The sequence below is a fragment of the Salvelinus alpinus genome, chromosome 33, assembly GCF_045679555.1.
Source record: "Salvelinus alpinus chromosome 33, SLU_Salpinus.1, whole genome shotgun sequence".
NCBI classification, from domain to species: Eukaryota; Metazoa; Chordata; class Actinopteri; order Salmoniformes; family Salmonidae; genus Salvelinus; species Salvelinus alpinus.
In genome coordinates this window covers 6,687,843-6,705,400 of record NC_092118.1, presented here as the reverse complement: position 1 = coordinate 6,705,400, position 17,558 = coordinate 6,687,843, and the positions used below count along the sequence as shown (strand labels likewise).

At 45.2% G+C, this 17,558-nt stretch overlaps 1 protein-coding gene across 16 annotated transcripts in view; it reads right to left on the bottom strand.

The window, feature by feature from the left end:
- LOC139563159 (diacylglycerol kinase zeta-like) overlaps positions 1 to 17,558 on the bottom strand; it is a 131,471-nt gene that overhangs the window by 42,494 nt on the left and 71,419 nt on the right. For 6 of the 16 annotated variants that reach the window (XM_071381482.1, XM_071381481.1, XM_071381484.1 and 3 more), the window contains exons 2-13: positions 10,060 to 11,255; positions 9,298 to 9,406; positions 9,010 to 9,105; positions 7,665 to 7,742; positions 7,320 to 7,382; positions 6,676 to 6,732; positions 6,391 to 6,474; positions 4,179 to 4,247; positions 3,989 to 4,060; positions 1,497 to 1,613; positions 925 to 996; positions 9 to 104 (exon numbers count right to left, since the gene is read on the bottom strand). In XM_071381482.1, the coding sequence (XP_071237583.1) occupies positions 9 to 104; positions 925 to 996; positions 1,497 to 1,613; positions 3,989 to 4,060; positions 4,179 to 4,247; positions 6,391 to 6,474; positions 6,676 to 6,732; positions 7,320 to 7,382; positions 7,665 to 7,742; positions 9,010 to 9,105; positions 9,298 to 9,406; positions 10,060 to 11,207 (2,061 nt within the window). In that variant the 5' untranslated portion in view covers positions 11,208 to 11,255. The remainder of the gene's footprint in view (positions 1 to 8; positions 105 to 924; positions 997 to 1,496; positions 1,614 to 3,988; positions 4,061 to 4,178; positions 4,248 to 6,390; positions 6,475 to 6,675; positions 6,733 to 7,319; positions 7,383 to 7,664; positions 7,743 to 9,009; positions 9,106 to 9,297; positions 9,407 to 10,059; positions 11,256 to 17,558) is intronic. The other 10 variants (XM_071381492.1, XM_071381496.1, XM_071381493.1 and 7 more) reach the window with 5 other exon arrangements.

Here is a 17,558-nt window from a genome sequence, read left to right as displayed (position 1 = left end):
GCTCTCACCTGATTTCCCCCACTCTTCGGGTTGACAAACACCAACAGCGGCTTCATGAGCTGAGAGGGAATGGGTCTAACTATGAAGGGCTTCCAGCGCGCCTCCTGCACAAAGAGGAAGGGAGAGGGCAGAGGAAATAAAGGGATGCATTTAGAGACGTGAAAGATGAGACTGATGTACAGTGTTGGTTTCCTAAGGGAAGAACACTAAGCTCTTGCTGCTTTTACTGATGTTTTGTTATAAACTATCGCGTCAGACTCGTGTAACATTATGCCAAATTAACTCACTAAATTGAAAATGGCATAGAGCTGACGCTGCGTGGATACTTCCTACTCTCTATGAGACATAGCAAGCCAAAGAGTATACAGTTGTCTTAACACTGTGCACAGTTGAATTGATCAATACGGTCTCCAGAACCGTGGCTTTGGGGTGATCTGGGGAGTTGGGGTGGGATGGTACCTGGGACGGGTTCCGTCTGAGGCGTTTTAGAGCGCCTTGTCTTTGGAGGGCTGGCTAACCAACGCAAGGCCAGACAAGAGAGAGAATTATTTCTGTACATGCACTTGTCATGTAAATGCATTAAAGCCATGGTATTCGACACTGGATGTCGCCATGAAGTATGTATTGACAAGCACATCCTATGTCCCTGGCTGGGTTGTGTCAGCAGGGATTTGATAAGGGCCAAGACTGTCTACGTCAATAATACCTTGTCATTAGTTTGACATTGCCCTTTTAGCTACCATTCCATAAGTATGGACTTCATGTATAATATTTCAATGTAAAACCAATTGAACAGTTCATAACAGATGCAGTATAATGGAAATGATGCCCCTCAGGCTAATCAGCAAAGGACATTTTAGTTACGTACGTCTCCTCACATTACAAACGGTAGGAAACGCCATTTGCAATGGATGATGAACTCACCTCTACTCCCTTTTTGCTGGACTTGCGCTTAAACGAGGTCCGTTTTTTCTTTTTGCTCGACTTTAGCGAGGTCTGAAAGAATAACACATGAGGATTAAATGTCACGTTGGTATTCCATTTATATAAGGAACAGCATTTGATCAACTGTAAATAATACACTGTAATTTATCAGAACTGTTGAATGCTCAAACTAACGGATGACTGCCACCCTCTGTTGGCCACGCAGTGCAATGGCACCACAAAGTATTTGGGGAAGCATACCATTGCACGTTGTAAACTCGCATGGTGGCAGTGAATATCTGAATACTTGAAAGTGTATTATGTGACGGTGTATTTTGTGACTGTGGGGGCGGCAGATAGCGTAGCGGTTAGAGTGCTGGTTCAAATACCCGAGCCAACAAGGTGAAAAATCTCTGTGACCTTGAGCAAGGCAAGTAAACTTAATTTGCTCCGGAGGCACCATACTACTACGGCCGACACCGTAAAACAACATTTCACTGTACCTATCCAGTGCATGTGACAATATACATCTATTTTTTTTTTTTTATGTTATCGAATGTTTTTAAATATACCTGAGGTCTGCGAACCCGGAGGATCCAGGTAGGGGGTATGATGACAGAGGCATGAGCACCCAGGGAGCAGGACTCCTCGATCTGCTGCAGCATGAAGCAGGACACCTTGTTGTGATACTGGAGTAGGGAAAGGGACAGAGGAAAGGACAGCAGCAGTGAGCACAACACACACATCATTCATTTAAAACACTCAACACAGACCCTCACACAACTGTCTCACATAAACATACCCTTTACAGAGGGTGAATAGCGCTACTGTACACACTCACACAATACATCAGTGATCACACACATCCATATTCATTGGAAGTGTTTTCATTCAACACAGACACTCACACAAATGTCTCACATAAGCATAAAGCATACAGACACACGTCATTATCATCCATAGTTTGAGGTACAGCAGCACTAAGACCACACAGAGGTAGGCATCAGACATCATTTTATCACTCTTTTGTTGCTGAGAAAAACCAAATGCAGATGAGCCTCGTGATTTACATATATTCCCTGAAAAGAGTATATACAGTTGAAGTCGGAAGTTTACATACACCTTAGCCAAATACATTTAACTCAGTTTTTCACAATTCCTGACATTTAATCCTAGTAAAAATTCCCTGTCTTTGGTCAGTTAGGATCACCACTTTATTTTAAGAATGTGAAATGTCAGAATAATAGTGGAGAGAATGATTTATGTCAGCTTTTATTTATTTCATCACATTCCCAGTGGGTCAGAAGTTTACATACACGCAATTAGTATTTGGTAGCATTGCCTTAAAATTGTTTAACTTGGGTCAAACGTTTCAGGTAGCTTTCCACAAGCTTCCCACAATAAGTTGGGTGAATTCTGGCCCATTCCTCTTGACAGAGCTGGTGTAACTGAGTCAGGCTTGTAAGCCTCCTTGCTCGCACACGTTTTTTCAGTTCTGCCCACAAATCTTCTATGGGATTGAAGTCAGGGCTTTGTGATGGCCACTCCAATACCTTGACTTTGTTGTCCTTAAGCCATTTTTGCCACAACTTTGGAAGTATGCTTGGTGTCATTGTCCATCTGGAAGACCCATTTGCGACCAAGCTTTAACTTCCTGAGTAAGGTCTTGAGATGTTTCTTCAATATATCCACATAAATTTTCCTCCTCATGATGCCATCTATTTTGTGAAGTGCACCAGTCCCTCCTGTAGCAAAGCTCCCCCACAACATTATGCTGCCACCCCTGTGCTTCACGGTGTTCTTCGGCTTGCAAGCCTCCCCCTTTTTCCTCCAAACATAATGATGGTCACTATGGCCAAACAGTTCCATTTTTATTTCATCAGACCAGAGGACATTTCTCCAAAAAGTACAATCTTTGTCCCCATGTGCAGTTGCAAACCGGAGTCTGGCTTTTTTAATGGCGGTTTTGGAGCCTTTCAGGTTATCTCGATATAGGACTCGTTTTACTGTGGATATAGATACTTTTGTACCTGTTTCCTCCAGCATCTTCACAAGGTACTTTGCTGTTGTTCTGGGATTGATTTGCACTTTTCGCACGTTCATCTCTAGGATACAGAACACGCCTCCTTCCTGAGCGGTATGACGTCTGCGTGGTCCCATGGTGTTTATACTTGCGTACTATTGTTTGTACAGATGAGCGTGGTACCTTCAGGCATTTGGAAATTGCTCCCAAGGATGAAACAGACTTGTGGAGGTCTACCATTTTTTTTCTGAGGTCTTGGCTGATTTCTTTTGATTTTTCCCATGATGTCAAGAAAAGAGGCACTGAGTTTGAATGTAGGCCTTGAAATACATCCACAGGTACACATCCAATTGACTCAAATTATGTCAATTATCTTATCAGAAGCTTCTACAGCCATGACATGATGTTCTGGGATTTTCCAAGCTGTTAAAAGGCACAGTCAACTTAGTGTATTTAAACTTCTGACCCACTGGAATTGCGATACAGTGAATTATAAGTGAAATAATCTGTCTGTAAACAATTGTTGGGAAAAGTACTTGTAGATGTCCCAACCGACTTGCCAAAACTATAGTTTCTTAACAAGAAATTTGTGGAGTGGTTGAAAAACTAGTTTTAATGACTCCAACCTAAGTGTATGTAAACTTCCGACTTCAACTGTATATTAACAGTATTGCACTTTTCATGTAGCCTAATTTTGGCCAGCTAATATTAGTAGTAGTAGTAGATTTTAAATCGGTTTCTCAGTTATAGACCAATTTACAAACATAACATCAATCATATATAATTATCAAATAGACCCCCACAGTGGAGGTGTCATAATACCCATAAAACCTAGCGGTCAAACAGAGAAATGGTACCAATCATTTTCCCACCAGTCATTTTCCCCATAGGGGATTTTAGAAACCATTAAAATAAGGGCTGTGTTTCGTGTAGGCTTACCCTGGCGTGAAGTTTGGATAAACATGCAAATCTCTCTCAGACAAGGTGACATTGCTGCAGGATTATGTAGCTGCGACAATACTGGTCAACTTTCCAACTTACTGCCTGTTTACACCATGAACAGCTGATGGCCACAATCTCTTTGCTATGAAAGGCAAACTTCTGCTGGAAACCCTGTAGAGAAATTAATCAGATGTAAGAGGTAATGTACCCTCAAGAAGAACATGTTTCATCAGATCATTAATCCTGCAAATATAGGACAGAAATTAATTGATATTATAACCATGCTCACCTTCCCGCACTGGCGACACTTCCCATCCTGGCGCCTCCGGTGGACCCAATGGTGCCGCACTACGGTGGGCTGGAAAACCGACGTTCATAAACACATTAATCAACCCACTCACAGATTTGCAATTTAAAATACCGTGGTTTTCCAATTTTTAGTACATGTAGACAATGGTGAGTGAGATCAAGGAAAGCTTGTGTTGAGTTTATCATTAGCAATGTCAGAGGTTTGGCCAGACACAGTGAACATTATTGTGTATAGGACCCCATTATAAACCCAGTTCTGTGGTAATAATGACTAAGTGTGGTATGCTAACAGAACAGGGCTTTGGGCAGCTGAACAGAAATGGAAGAAAACTAAACTTCTGGAATACCTATCATCCTTCCACTCCCTCCTCTCTACCTTCTCTTCCTTTGTATCCACTGCTAAAGCCGCTTCCTATCACTCTAAATTTCAAGCTTCCACCTCCAAACCTGGGAAACTCTTCTCCACTTTCTCTTCCCTCCGTAATCCTCCACCTCTCTCCTCACTCTCTGCGGATGACTTTGCAAAAAAGTTTGACGACAGCCGTTCCTCTTTCACTCAGCCTACTGAGTCCACTGGTCGCACACACAGAACTACCATATGCCTTGATCTCCTTCTCCCCGCTCTCTCCAGATGAAATCCTGCGACGAGTGAGGTCCGGCCGCCCGACAACATCCCCGCCTCCCTTCTCCAGATCATTTTTGGAGACATTCTCCCATTTTTCACAGAACTAACTTCTTTACCCTAACCAGTCAGGCTTCAAGGCAGCTCACTCAACCGAGACCGCTTTCCTCTGTGTCACAGAGGCTCTACGCTCTGACTAAGCTGACTCTCTCTCCTTTGTTCTCCTCCTCTTAGATCTATCCACTGCCTTCGGCACTGTGAACCATCAGCTCCTCCTCTCCACCCTCTTAGGGTTGGGCGTCTCAGGCGCTGCACCCTCCTGGATTGCATCCTACCTGGCAGGTCACTCCTACCAAGTGGCATGAAGAGGATCTGTGTCTGCGCCACGTGATCTCACTACTGGTGTCCCCCAGGGCTCGTTTCTAGGCCCTCTCCTCTTTACACAAAGTCACTCGGCGCCGTCATATCCTCACATTGTCTCTCCTATCATTGCTATGTGGATGACACTCAACTTCTCTTCTCCTTTCTCCTGACACCAAGGTGGTGACACGCATCTCTGCATGCCTGTCAGACTTCTCAGCTTCGATGTCGACCCACCACCTCAAGCTCAACCTTGACAAAATGGCTCTTCCTCCACGGGAAGGCCTGTTCACTTCAAGACCTCTCCATCACGGTTGACAACTCCACGGTGTCCCCTTCCCAGAGTGCAAAGAACCTTGGAGTGACCCTGGACAACACCCTGTCGTTCTCTGAAAACATCAAAGCAGTGACTCGCTCCTGCAGGTTTATGCTCTACAACATCCGTAGAGTACAACATTTCTTCACACAGGAAGCAGTGCATGTCCTAATTGAGGCACTTGTCATCTCCTGTCTAGACTACTGCAACTCTGTTGGTTGGGCTCCCCGCATTGCCATCAAACTCCTGCAACTTATCCAGAATGCTGCAGCCCGCCTGGTGTTCAACCTTCCTAAGTTCTCCCATGTCACCCTGCTCCTCCGCACACTCCACTGGCTTCCAGTCGAAGCTCGCATCAACTTCAACACCCTGGTGCCTGCCTACGGACCAGCAAGGGGAACTGCACCTCTTTATCTTCAGACTATGTTCAAACCCTACATACCAACCTGAGCACTCCGATCTGCCACCTCTGGTCTCTTGGCCCTACCACCACTACGGGAGGGCAGCTCAGGCCAGTCAGAGGTATGGTGCCTCCGACACACCCCACCCCTCAAAAAACACTTCTTGTCCCACCAGCACTTACTTTGCTGATGAATAGTTTGTTGAGGGAAAATGTACTTGATACGATGGTGATACGTTGTCTCAAATAGCCATCTTAAGATGAATATAGGTCGATCTGGATAAGAGTGTCTGCAAAATTACTACAATTTTAAAATGCGAATATATGATGAGGGGATTTTAACTTGGACACCCAAAGCTAGCTCTGGAGGACTATAGGACTTGGGGGTTACCCAGTCTTTAAAATCATTCAACTAGTCAGGCATTACTTTCCTACTGCCCCCATAACTGTGGCTTTTGGTTGGGGTGATCTGGGGAGTTCGGGTGGGATAGTACCTGGGAATGGCTCAGGAAAGGGGTGGCCATGCAGTTAGCCATCCGCCTGAGGCACTTTAGAGCACCTTGTCTTTGGAGGACTGGCTAAGGTCAAAGGTCAAGAGAGAAGGTCAAAGGGCAAAAGGGAAGCAGGGACAGGAGGAGAGGGAGGGGTTACAGAGGAGACAGACACATAGAATGACAAGACAAAGGCAAAGGAAGATGAAAAATGTGTGAAAATAAAGTATGAGCATGAGTATCATGATCATGCTGATAAAATGGGGGAAAAAATGTATTGGCACTTACCTCTCGTATATTCCTAGACCCCGATTCCCTGAATGACGGTTTACACCTGAAGTTTATCTACATGGTAGAGAAAACAAATTGTTTCAAGCCTTGATTTTGTTTGTCGTTGTTTCCAATATGGTGTTAGACAAACCCCTGCACCAAAATAGAATCCTGAATCAGTAATCCAAAATGGCCAACAGGAGAGGTATAAGGTTAAAGTGAACATGCTGAAGTTCTTGTTCACCTAGAAGTCGTTACTGAAAAGGGAAACCCGTGGTGCAATATGTGTTACTATGTCAGTGTCACAACCAGCTCTTCACCTTTACCTCCACCATAACAGCACCAGATAAAGTATAAACAATAGATATAAACTAACCCTCAGATTAGCAGAGTTATGGGAACAAGTTAAAGACATTTTGGAAAAAGGGAGATTCAGCAACTAAAAATCTGTAGGAATGAGCGACCGAATCTATTCGACTACCAATCAAAGCAGCCCAATTTGGAAAACCACTTTGATTATCCAGAGAATGACCCAATCAGAGTGCAGCATTGGAGGGCAAGGTCAACGGGTCAGGTAGCGTAGTGAGATAGGGTTAGAGAAGGAGTATGGTCTAGCACTAGTTATATCCCATAGCAGCCTGAGAGAGGTCAGAGTGTCTCACTCTAAAGGCGGGGTCTTCGATAAGCAGGCTGGCTTCATAGGGCATAGCCTCGGTGTCGAATAACTGGAGAGGAGCAGGGTGGGTTAGGTTGGCACGGCTACCATTTCAATCTCGTTTTACCTGATGCGATGGAAACATTTTGTCTCCTTGAGAGACAACATCTGAAAAGGCTGATATTACGGTATTTTTTTCGGGGATTCAACATTTGCAACTCATTTTGTCAACTAATTTCCACAACTTTGGCGATAATACATCATTTAACATCTATCCTCAACCAGGTGAAATCACAGTTCAATGGATGAAAAGTTTGTGAAACATTTGTTGGGAAAATGGCTTGAAACTTACCTTTTCTAGCTGTTCTATGCAGATTGTGTGAACCACTATCTTGCAGGCTGCACATTTTTTCCGGGCTACAGATTTCTGCTGTGGTGACAAAAGATGAGTGAGAGAATATTATTTAATGACCCTTCTCGTAGTAATACATGAAAACTTCCTGAATTAAATTACTTTCTTTTAACGTGATAATTCAGGGTACAACCATAAAACGTATATAGACCGCTCTAGTGCCCCAAAGCCTGTTTTAGCATGGGCAGTGCCATTGAAGCCTTTCACCATTTGAAGTAGTCAATTTGGTAGGACTTCCTATGGGTTACAGAAGATTCCCATAATTCCAACAAGGTCCTCAGGAGGGATCAGCCAATGAATTATACACCTGAGCAAATATTCCTTAACTGCAGGTGGCAGTAAATTACCAACCTTGGTTTTATACCTGTTCAGACAACACACTCCAGGTGGCAGTATCCACCCTTGACTACTTTAAAATGAAGAAAGCCCTCAATGGAGCTGCCCATGTTGTCACAGAAGCCACATGGCAGAGATGCAAAAAAGGGCCCTCTATCTACCTCTATGGGTGCAACTCCCTCAAGATGGCAGCACTACTTCTTAGGTGAAGTGTGTTATGGTTGTGTGAACACCAGAGGGAGCCTCTACACAAGGGGTGCCAAACTCATTCCACGGAGGGTCGAGTGTCTACGGGTTTTCAAGCCTCTCTTGTACTTGATTGATGAAATAAGGTCACTAATTAGTAAAGAACTCCCCTCACCGGGTTGTCTTAATTGAACAGAAAAAACAAAAAACAGCAAACTCTATGGAATGAGTTTGACACCCCTGGTGTGAAAAAAATAGATTTTTCACACACTGTGGATGTCAGAACTAAATCTCATACAAATAATAAAATCGAAAAATATATCTCCATCATCTGGAGGGAAAAAAAGAAGATTTGGCTCGTTTTTACAGGTTTTCTTGCTAGTTACCCACTTTTTATAATCCCATCAGTTCTCCAAAAAATGAAGAGACCGTGTTTATGTTCATAACATGGACCCCTTTCTCATACTATAATGTTTACAGTTGCAGAGAGCTATTGAGCTATACAATCTGCATTCTCTAGAAGTGTACTGTATGGTACCGGGTGGTATACATTGTGACAGTAACATCCGCTGACGGATGAAAAACAAATGTGACAAGGAGTTAATACTCCCCCTCTAGCTTTAGGGATGCACTACAAATACATCTCGTCTAATCAGTTCATTCCTCTCTTCCTCTGGGCTCGTTCCTGTCACAGCATCTGTGGCTTTGTGATGTCAGGCAGGGCCAGGGGTAGCTGCGCGCACACACACACACACACACTCACCAGTGTCTTGGCGAAGCAGTGCTGCTCTCCGACGTAACAGAAGTCCCCAGAGACATTGGTCTCAAACCAGATGTGCTCCCCATACAGGGCGTTCTCCTGGAGGAAGAGGAAGAGTCTATTAAATACACCCTTTTTTTTCCCCCTGACAAATAGGAAGCTTAGCTCATAGAATCCACTACCAAACAGTACCTCTGGGTAAACAAAGTACACTACTCTGAAACTCATTAGGGGCATGTAGTCCATTATGGGGTACAAAAATCGATGAGCTGGGCCAGAGGCTGCACTTACGGTCCAGTCACAGCTGCTTCGGATCTCCCTGTCTGGGTCAAACTTGGCCAGGGCTGAGGCACTGGGCTGGGCCGACAGGTGCTGTAGACCCGATTTAGCAATGGCCTTCCTGAAAATGACACAGACGCAACACCTTTGAATGATTGCAATAGCATCATTGAGATGACACGCCCGGGTGGGATACTGCATCACAACCTAATGGTAAACAAAGTAGGCTCTGATCAGAGAGAGAGGTTCAGCACACATGATGAATAATGAATGGTACATCTGACGTCATACAATATACAGCATTCGAAGTGTTGAGCCAATGTGCAGCCAGGTACAGAAGAGGTCTAGGTTTGGTATTTGACAGGTTTGTGTGACTGAGACCCTGCATGAAAGGTGCTGTAGGAGTCACTAAACAAAACTCCTAGCTTACATGTTAGCGTACATGTCAGCAACACAAAAGGTCAGCAGAGTTTGGTGTAAAACATGAAAGATTTCCCAGTTTGCAGTTACATACTGCAGCAGGCTTAGACACAAACACTTGCTTAACTGACATCAACACTTCAGACCAGGAAGTGCTGGTATGGTTGGAAGGGCAGGAATGGCCAGTGACTTTGCATGCATTTCCCCCTTCTATTGTTTGGATAAAACAAATAGTGTGGTCTTAAACAGACATTTTCTGTGTATATTCTGACATAGAAGCCCCCCCCCCCCCCCCCCCACTTCCCTAACACACACACACACACACACACAGGCGAAGGTAGGGGGTCTACATACGATACAAATCCACTCCAAGTCTCCAGGCGGGGGTCATAGTAGATGCCCTGCAGGGGGCTGAGGGACTCCCTGCGGCCCCTGGGCTTCCAGCAAGCGGAACAGTTCCTATACAGGGAACGGGAGGAGTGGCGGGCCACTATAGAGCTCCTGCGGCTGGGTGCGGGGACTAGCCTGCCTTGCCAGGCGCTGTTGGAGATAGTGGAAGGCCTCCGTAACTGGCTGGAACGTCGGTAGCGCCCGTGCACCCCGTAGGCCGCCCTGCTACGGTGCACCGCCTCCGCCGGCAGCAGGTGGGAGGAGTTACGGCGCAGGCAGCGCGGGGCGCGGATCAGGGGCCGGGACTGGATGCTCTCCATCGTCAAGGCTGCCATACTATGAGCCTGATTCCAGTCCTGCCATGGAGACGTCCTCTCTCCCTCTGGATATGATGATGATGATGATGCCTCAGTCCCCTCTTGTTCACTCCCGCTGCCCTCCGACCTGGTGCTACACTCTCTCTGACTGCAGCTGTCCCCCTCCGACTCGGAGCAGCACGAGGAGGAGGGGCAGCTCTCAGTGCCCTCTTCTGATGCCCCCTCACCGCCCTGCGCCACTGGTGCCCTCTGCTGCTCCGCACTCATCTGGACCAGGCTGGCCAGCAGCATGGAAGGCCCCAGCAGTTGGGTGTCAATGGTGCGGAGCTTGGCGGCTTGCCGGCGGCGGACAGAGAAGCGGGGATTGACACAGGCCATGGTGGTGCTGGAGCGACGCCTGGTGTAGTATCTGGTCCTCACTAGCTGCCCCCCTCCATAATAACAGTGGGGTAACCCCTGCACCTCGCTGGAGCGCCTGCGTTGTTGGTGAGCAGCGCAGGCCAAGCCCACACTGGAGCTTCTACGGCCCACATAGCCTGACGGCAGGCCAACACTGGAACGTCTTCGTTGGGATTGAGAAGTCGGCGACAGGCCTGCACTGGACCTTCTGCGTCCGACAGGACCTGTGAATGGCTGTCCCACACTAGAGCGTCTACGTTGGACCAGGCCAGCAGAGGGCAGTCCTACACTGGAGCGCCGGCGAGCCTTGCTTGTGGGCACCGCCACGCCAGGCCGTCTGTATTGGCATTGTTCCGCCCCTTTCAGTCTAAAGTGCCGGCGGAAAAAGGTGTCCATGACAACCCACAGCTTGTGGGTTCCCTTTTCAATGTCCCTCTGCAGTGGCTGTTGGTACAAAAAATCAGTCTGTCAGCAAAACCTTCAATACTGTACACAAGCCACTATCCAACTCTTACCAATAGGGATGCAGTACTGTTCTTTTCACCCCGTGTGGAAAAGCTGAAGGTGAAATGTCTGAACTCGTACACTGCTGCCAGAGAAGGTAAAGCACACGAGACTAATCTGGGCCTAGATGCTCAAAGAGCAACCTCAATTGGCTGACTAGTGATACTGTCAGTAACTGAATCTGCTTACAAAGGGACATTAGTCAACGCATCTAGAGCGATAACAGTTCCATTCTCCGGTACAAGCAACGTGACCAGCCGCCCCGGTTCAATAACTCACCACCTGTAACGCTATACCTCGGTAGTGTTCTGTCTGGTGAAAGTAGAGCCGAGTCCAGGTCACCTATCACATGACAGCCATTGTGACGCCACTACAGCACAAAGCAAGAGGATATATTTAGCAACTGCCTCTAAAATTCTGTTCAATCACCTCATCAGATACGCCACTTGACAGAACCAAAGAATGCGTCGTTATCCAGTAACCTCAACTCCATTCAACGCATTTCCCTCTGCCAACAATGAAAGGGAATGGTGGATATCAACTTCATAAAGGAAGTCATTGTTCTGATCTTCTTTACTTAGATATCACAATCTGAATTGTGAATTCATAAACCACCGTCTACACAGTTGTGATGTAGAGAAGTGGGGCAGGGCTCAGGCAACCTCCACAGGATGCCAAGCTGTTGTATTACTGATCTCAGACCCTCATAATCACCCAGAGCCTCCTTCTCTGATTACATACAGACTGATACAGATACCCTTCACAGGAAGTGACATGTGTAGAAGTAGTAGAAGTGCTCAGCAGCATTAGCCTGTCGATGCTTTGATTCAAGCTGAAGACAAGCATCAACGTCAGTGACCCAGCGTCTTCTTACATCCTGTGGCAGGCAGCTAATGCGAACCACAAATGGAGAAGATAGGTGAAGTGTTTATGACTGATAGATCCAAGGCCCCTGTTAATGAAGTGTTGAGGATGAACCATTAAGTGTGTCATATGTATAGGGCATGGAAAGGCTTATTTTCCTTTGAACTATTATACATGTCATGGATACTCTCATGTCGCTCTACCTCTCTTGTGATTAAGACTGGTTGTGGAGGAGAGACGTTGAAAAAAAAAGAAACCATACACACACACACACAAAGCAACACTCCTCATTTCAATCTGAATGGATTCCTAGAACCTGCCAAAGGAGCCTTTGATCCGTCTCATCTCTTATTCAATTCATTAAACATTCAGAAAATAAAGTAATAACAAAAATGGCCAAGAGGGTAGTGTGGGTGGGGTGGGATGTGGAGGGGAGAGAAGCACGACCAAGGCTGGGGATAAAAGGACCAAGCTGAGTAGACTGTTTCCGCCACACAAGCATCATTAATCCATCTGTAACGCAGCATGAAGAGAGACATGAGAAGGCCTAGTGGGAAAATGATTAACGGCAGTCGCAGATGATTCAAACATTTGCTTTAACCGCAGGGATTCATCCACAGGTCTTACAGCTGCAGTACGTAAAGTAGACATTCAAAATGTTGTATACAGTAAATTACTGGTAACTCATAGTAGGGTTTTTACACATACATCTACAGTGCCTTCGGAAAGTATTCAGACCCCTTGAGTTTTTCCTTATTCAAAAATTGATTAAAATTGTACCCCATAATGACAAAGCAAAAACAGGTTTCAGAGACTTGTCCCGAAGCCACTCCTGCGTTGTCTTGGCTGAGTGCTTAGGGTCATTGTCCTGTTGTAAGGTGAACATTCGCCCCAGTCTGAGGTCCTGAGCACTCTGGAGCAGCTTTTCATCAAGGATCTCTGTACTTTGCTCCATTCATCTTTCCCTCGATCCTGACTAGTCTCCCAGTCCCTGCAGCTGAAAAACATTTCCTACAGCATGATGATGCCACAACCATGCTTCACCGTAGGGATGGTGGCAGGTTTCCTCCAGACGTGATGCTTGGCATTCAGGCCAAAGAGCTGAATCTTGGTTTCATCAGACCAGAGAATCTTGTTTCTCATGGTCTGAGAGTCTTTAGGTGCCTTTTGGAAAACTCCAAGCGGGTTGTCATGTACCTTTCAATGAGGAGTGGCTTCCGTCTGGCCACTCTACCATAAACGCCTGATTGGTGGAGTGCTGCAGAGATGGGAGAACCTTCCACAAGCGCAACCATCTCCACAGAGGAACTCCAGAGCTCTGTCAGAGTGACCATCGGGTTGTTGGTCACCTCCCTGACCAAGGCCCTTCTCCACGATTGCTTAGTTTGGCCAGGAGGCCAGCTCTATGAAAGTCTTGGTGTTTTCAAACTTCCATTTAAGAATGGAGGCCACTGTGTTCTTGGGGTCTATCAATGCTACAATAATTTTTTGGTACCCTTCCCCAGATCTGTGCCTTGACACAATCCTGTCTCGGAGCTCTACGGACAATTCCTTCGATCTCATGGCTTGGGGTTTGCTCTGACATGCACTGTCAATTATTGAACCTGATATTAGGCAGGTGTGAGCCTTTCCAAATCATGTCCAATCATTTGAATTTACCACAGGTGGACTCCAATCAAGTTGTAGAAACATCTCAAGGATGATCAATGGAAACAGGATGCACCTGAGCTCAATTTTGAGTCTCATAGCAAAGGGTCTGAATACTTATGTAAATAAGGTATTTCTGTTATTTATTTGTTATACATTTGCAACATTTAAAAAAAATCTTTTTCGCTTTGTCATTATGGGGTATTGTGTGTTGATTGCTGAGGATAAAAAAAATAAGGCTGTAACGTAACAAAATGTGTAAAAAGTGAAGGGGTCTGAATACTTTCCAAAGGCACTGTATGTGCAGAGAGACATTGTATTTGTTAGATATGGAATTTACTAAATCTCCGAATATACAGAGATTTAGTTCACCATAAGTGGACAGGACTGAGGCCTATTAGCATGATGTCCCATGACTGTGTAATGTAGCTGTCAGATTCATATATTTCAAAAGGTCCAATGCAGCTGTTTTTATCTCAATATCAAATAATTTCTGGGTCACAATTAAGTACCTTCATGTGATTAAAAAAAAATATTTAATTGAAAAAAACTAAAATAGCTTCATAGCAAGAGCAATTTATCAAGCAAGAATTCTGCTCGGACTGTTTGGGAGTGGTCTGGGGAGGGGGGAGGGGGAAATTGAAAACTAGCTGTTAGCAGAGAGATTTGGAACACACGTTCTGATTGGTTTATTAACTAATTTACTGCCTGGTATGTCACCAGACAGGCCAAAACCCCATCCCATCAACACATTTCAGGCAGTCTTTTCAAACAGCTTACACTAAATGGGCATCATCATCATTTTCAGTATTATTCCAACCTCAGTGTGGAAATACTGTATATACGAAACATAAGAAACCACATTTTTGACTGGACTGGGCCTTTAAACAAATATGTTGGAAGTACATACTGAAAAGTTTTTCGGGCATCCGGCACACGAGCGGCGCACAGGGTTTCTGGCTCTAATATGAACCATCTCTTCAGTGTGTATTCCCAGTCTGGGTTTCCAACCCCTGGAGCATTCTGGGAATCAGGGTCAAAGGTCAGCTGGTTGAGGCCTCAAGCATACGTGGCTGTATTCACGTACAGTAGCGTTTAAATCATAGATCAGGGAAAATGCGACAGTCTTTCAAAACAGAACCACAGACGTTTTGACTTCCCAGCTCCAGAATCTATGATAAATATCAAAGTCCTGTTCTTGAATGGTTTTATCTAGAATCAGTGACATATGTTTACTATTATGCCAAGGTAGTCACAATATACTGTACGGTAGCCAACAGATACATTTAGCAAACCCCTGAGGTGGCTATGATTAAACTTCTAGGGCAGTGTCACTGTATCGACTCCATGGCTAAGATAAGCTCGAAACACAACACAAGCTCTCAAGTCCTTTAGATTGATCATTTCCTTTCCCCCATTTCCTTTGACAGATAGATAACAAGGTTACGGAAAGAGATTGGTTACCAAAACAATTAGCTCAACACATTAAAAATGTTAGCCTCTCTAGGCCTACATCCTCTCAAATATGTGCATTTAGCGTTATGTATGTGCGTCACAGTGAGTGCACGCTGTGCAATAGAATTGCTTAAAAGCATTGGGTTTTCTACGGCACAACACTGTCACGATGGCCAGTCCCATGGACTCCCAAACAAATCAATTTGAAATACAATGCATCCGGGGGGGAAAAAACACACACAGTACCATACACACACACACGTTTCAAAAATACATAAATATAGATAGGCTTACACACACAGTCCTGTTTGCATTATGCACTCCATCCCTGGTAGATGAATTAGTCACAGTCTCTTCCCATTGCCTGATATGGATCGGGATATGCCTGCCTGCACAGCCAGGCACGGCTCCAACACCGTCATTATATTTGCCGATGACACAACAGCGGTAGGCCCGATCACCGACAACGACGAAACGGCCTATAGGGAGGAGGTCAGAGACCTGGCCGTGTGGTGCCAGGACAACAACCTCTCCCTCAACGTGAGCGAGACAAAGGAGATGATTGTGGACTACAGGAAAAAGAGGACCGAGCACGCACCCATTCTCATCGATGGGGCTGCAGTGGAGCAGGTTGAGAGCTTCAAGTTCCTCGGTGTCCACATCACCAACAAACTAACATGGTCCAAGCACACTAAGACAGTCGTGAAGCGGGCACGACAAAACCTATAACCCCTCAGGAGACTGAAAAGATTTGGCATGGGTCATCAGATCTTCAAAAAAGTTCTACAGTTGCAACATCGAGAGCATCCTGACTGGTTGCATCACTGCCTGGTATGGCAACTGCTCGGCCTCCGACCGCACGGCACTACAGGGGGTAGTGCGAACGGCCCAGTACATCACTGGGGCCAAGCTTCCTGCCATCCAGGACCTCTATACCAGGCGGTGTCAGACTCCAGCCACCCTAGTCATAGACTGTTCTCTCTGCTACCACACGGCAAGCGGTACCGGAGCTCGAAGTCTAGGTCCAAGAGGCATCTAAACAGCTTCTACCCCGCAAGCCATAAGACTCCTGAACATCTAGTCAAATGGATACCCAGACTATTTGCATTGCCCCCACCCCACCACTGCCACTCTCTGTTGTAATCTATGCATAGTCACTTTAATAACTCTACCTACATGTACATACTACCTCAAGTAACCGGTGCCCCCACACCGGTACCCCCCTGTATACATTGTATTTTTTTTTTACTGCTGCTCTTTAATTACTTGTTCATTTTATCTCTTATTCTTATCCATATTTTTGGGGGAAAACTGCACTTTTGGTTAGGGGCTCGTAAGTAAGCATTTCGGCGCATGTGACTAAAACAATTTGACTACCAGAGTGTAGACTGACCCAGCATCAGTTGTTAAAAAAAACCTAAACTAGCAAGTAAAATGGAGGAATGCAGCAAAAGATGAAAGGTATTGTGAATAATACAGAACTGTATGCGACTGGGACAGGTAGTATAACAGCTGGGGTCTGGAGGGCATTTATCGCTGAAGTATACATACTGTATTCTAGTGGAGTCAGTGTTTGAAGCTGTTGTAATGCTAACGCCATACTGTATTGTACAGGCAAAAGCTGGATAGGTCCATTGTAAATATAAACCCAAATGAAACCACAGAGCATTACCACACGTGCGTACATCCTTCGAAACCAATGTTGATTTTAGTACTTGTGCTGTGGCTCTTACAGTGTGGTATTGTTGGCTCTTTGTATGGAGCTTTGAATAGAATGCAAAAGTGACAGGGATATTTAAATATGTATTTACATTTCATATTCATAGTATATATATTTAGACTTTAGGTTTAGTTTTAGTTTTTTTTCTCCATTGGTCCTTCCTTGGAATTTGTCTTCAATGCAGCTTATATCGCAGTGCTAGAGGCGTCCCTACAGACCCTGGTTCGATCACGGGCTGTATCGCAACCGGCCGTAAATCGGGAGTCCCATAGGGCGGCGCACAATTGGCCCAGTGTCGTCCTGGTTAGGGTTTGCATAGTTAAATAAAGGTTAAATAAATAAATTATTAAAAATTATAAATAAATTATTTAAACTAAACATTCAATGAGACAAAGTGACAAGAGGGGTGGAAAACACCATCCAGAGTGCTGATTTACATTTAAACAAATACCACAGACAGTGGTGTTAACACTGGACACTTAACCTGGATAGCGTGCACAATATCAGTCTACCTTTAAGAGCAACACTGCTGGGACAACATGGGGAACCAGAATCAG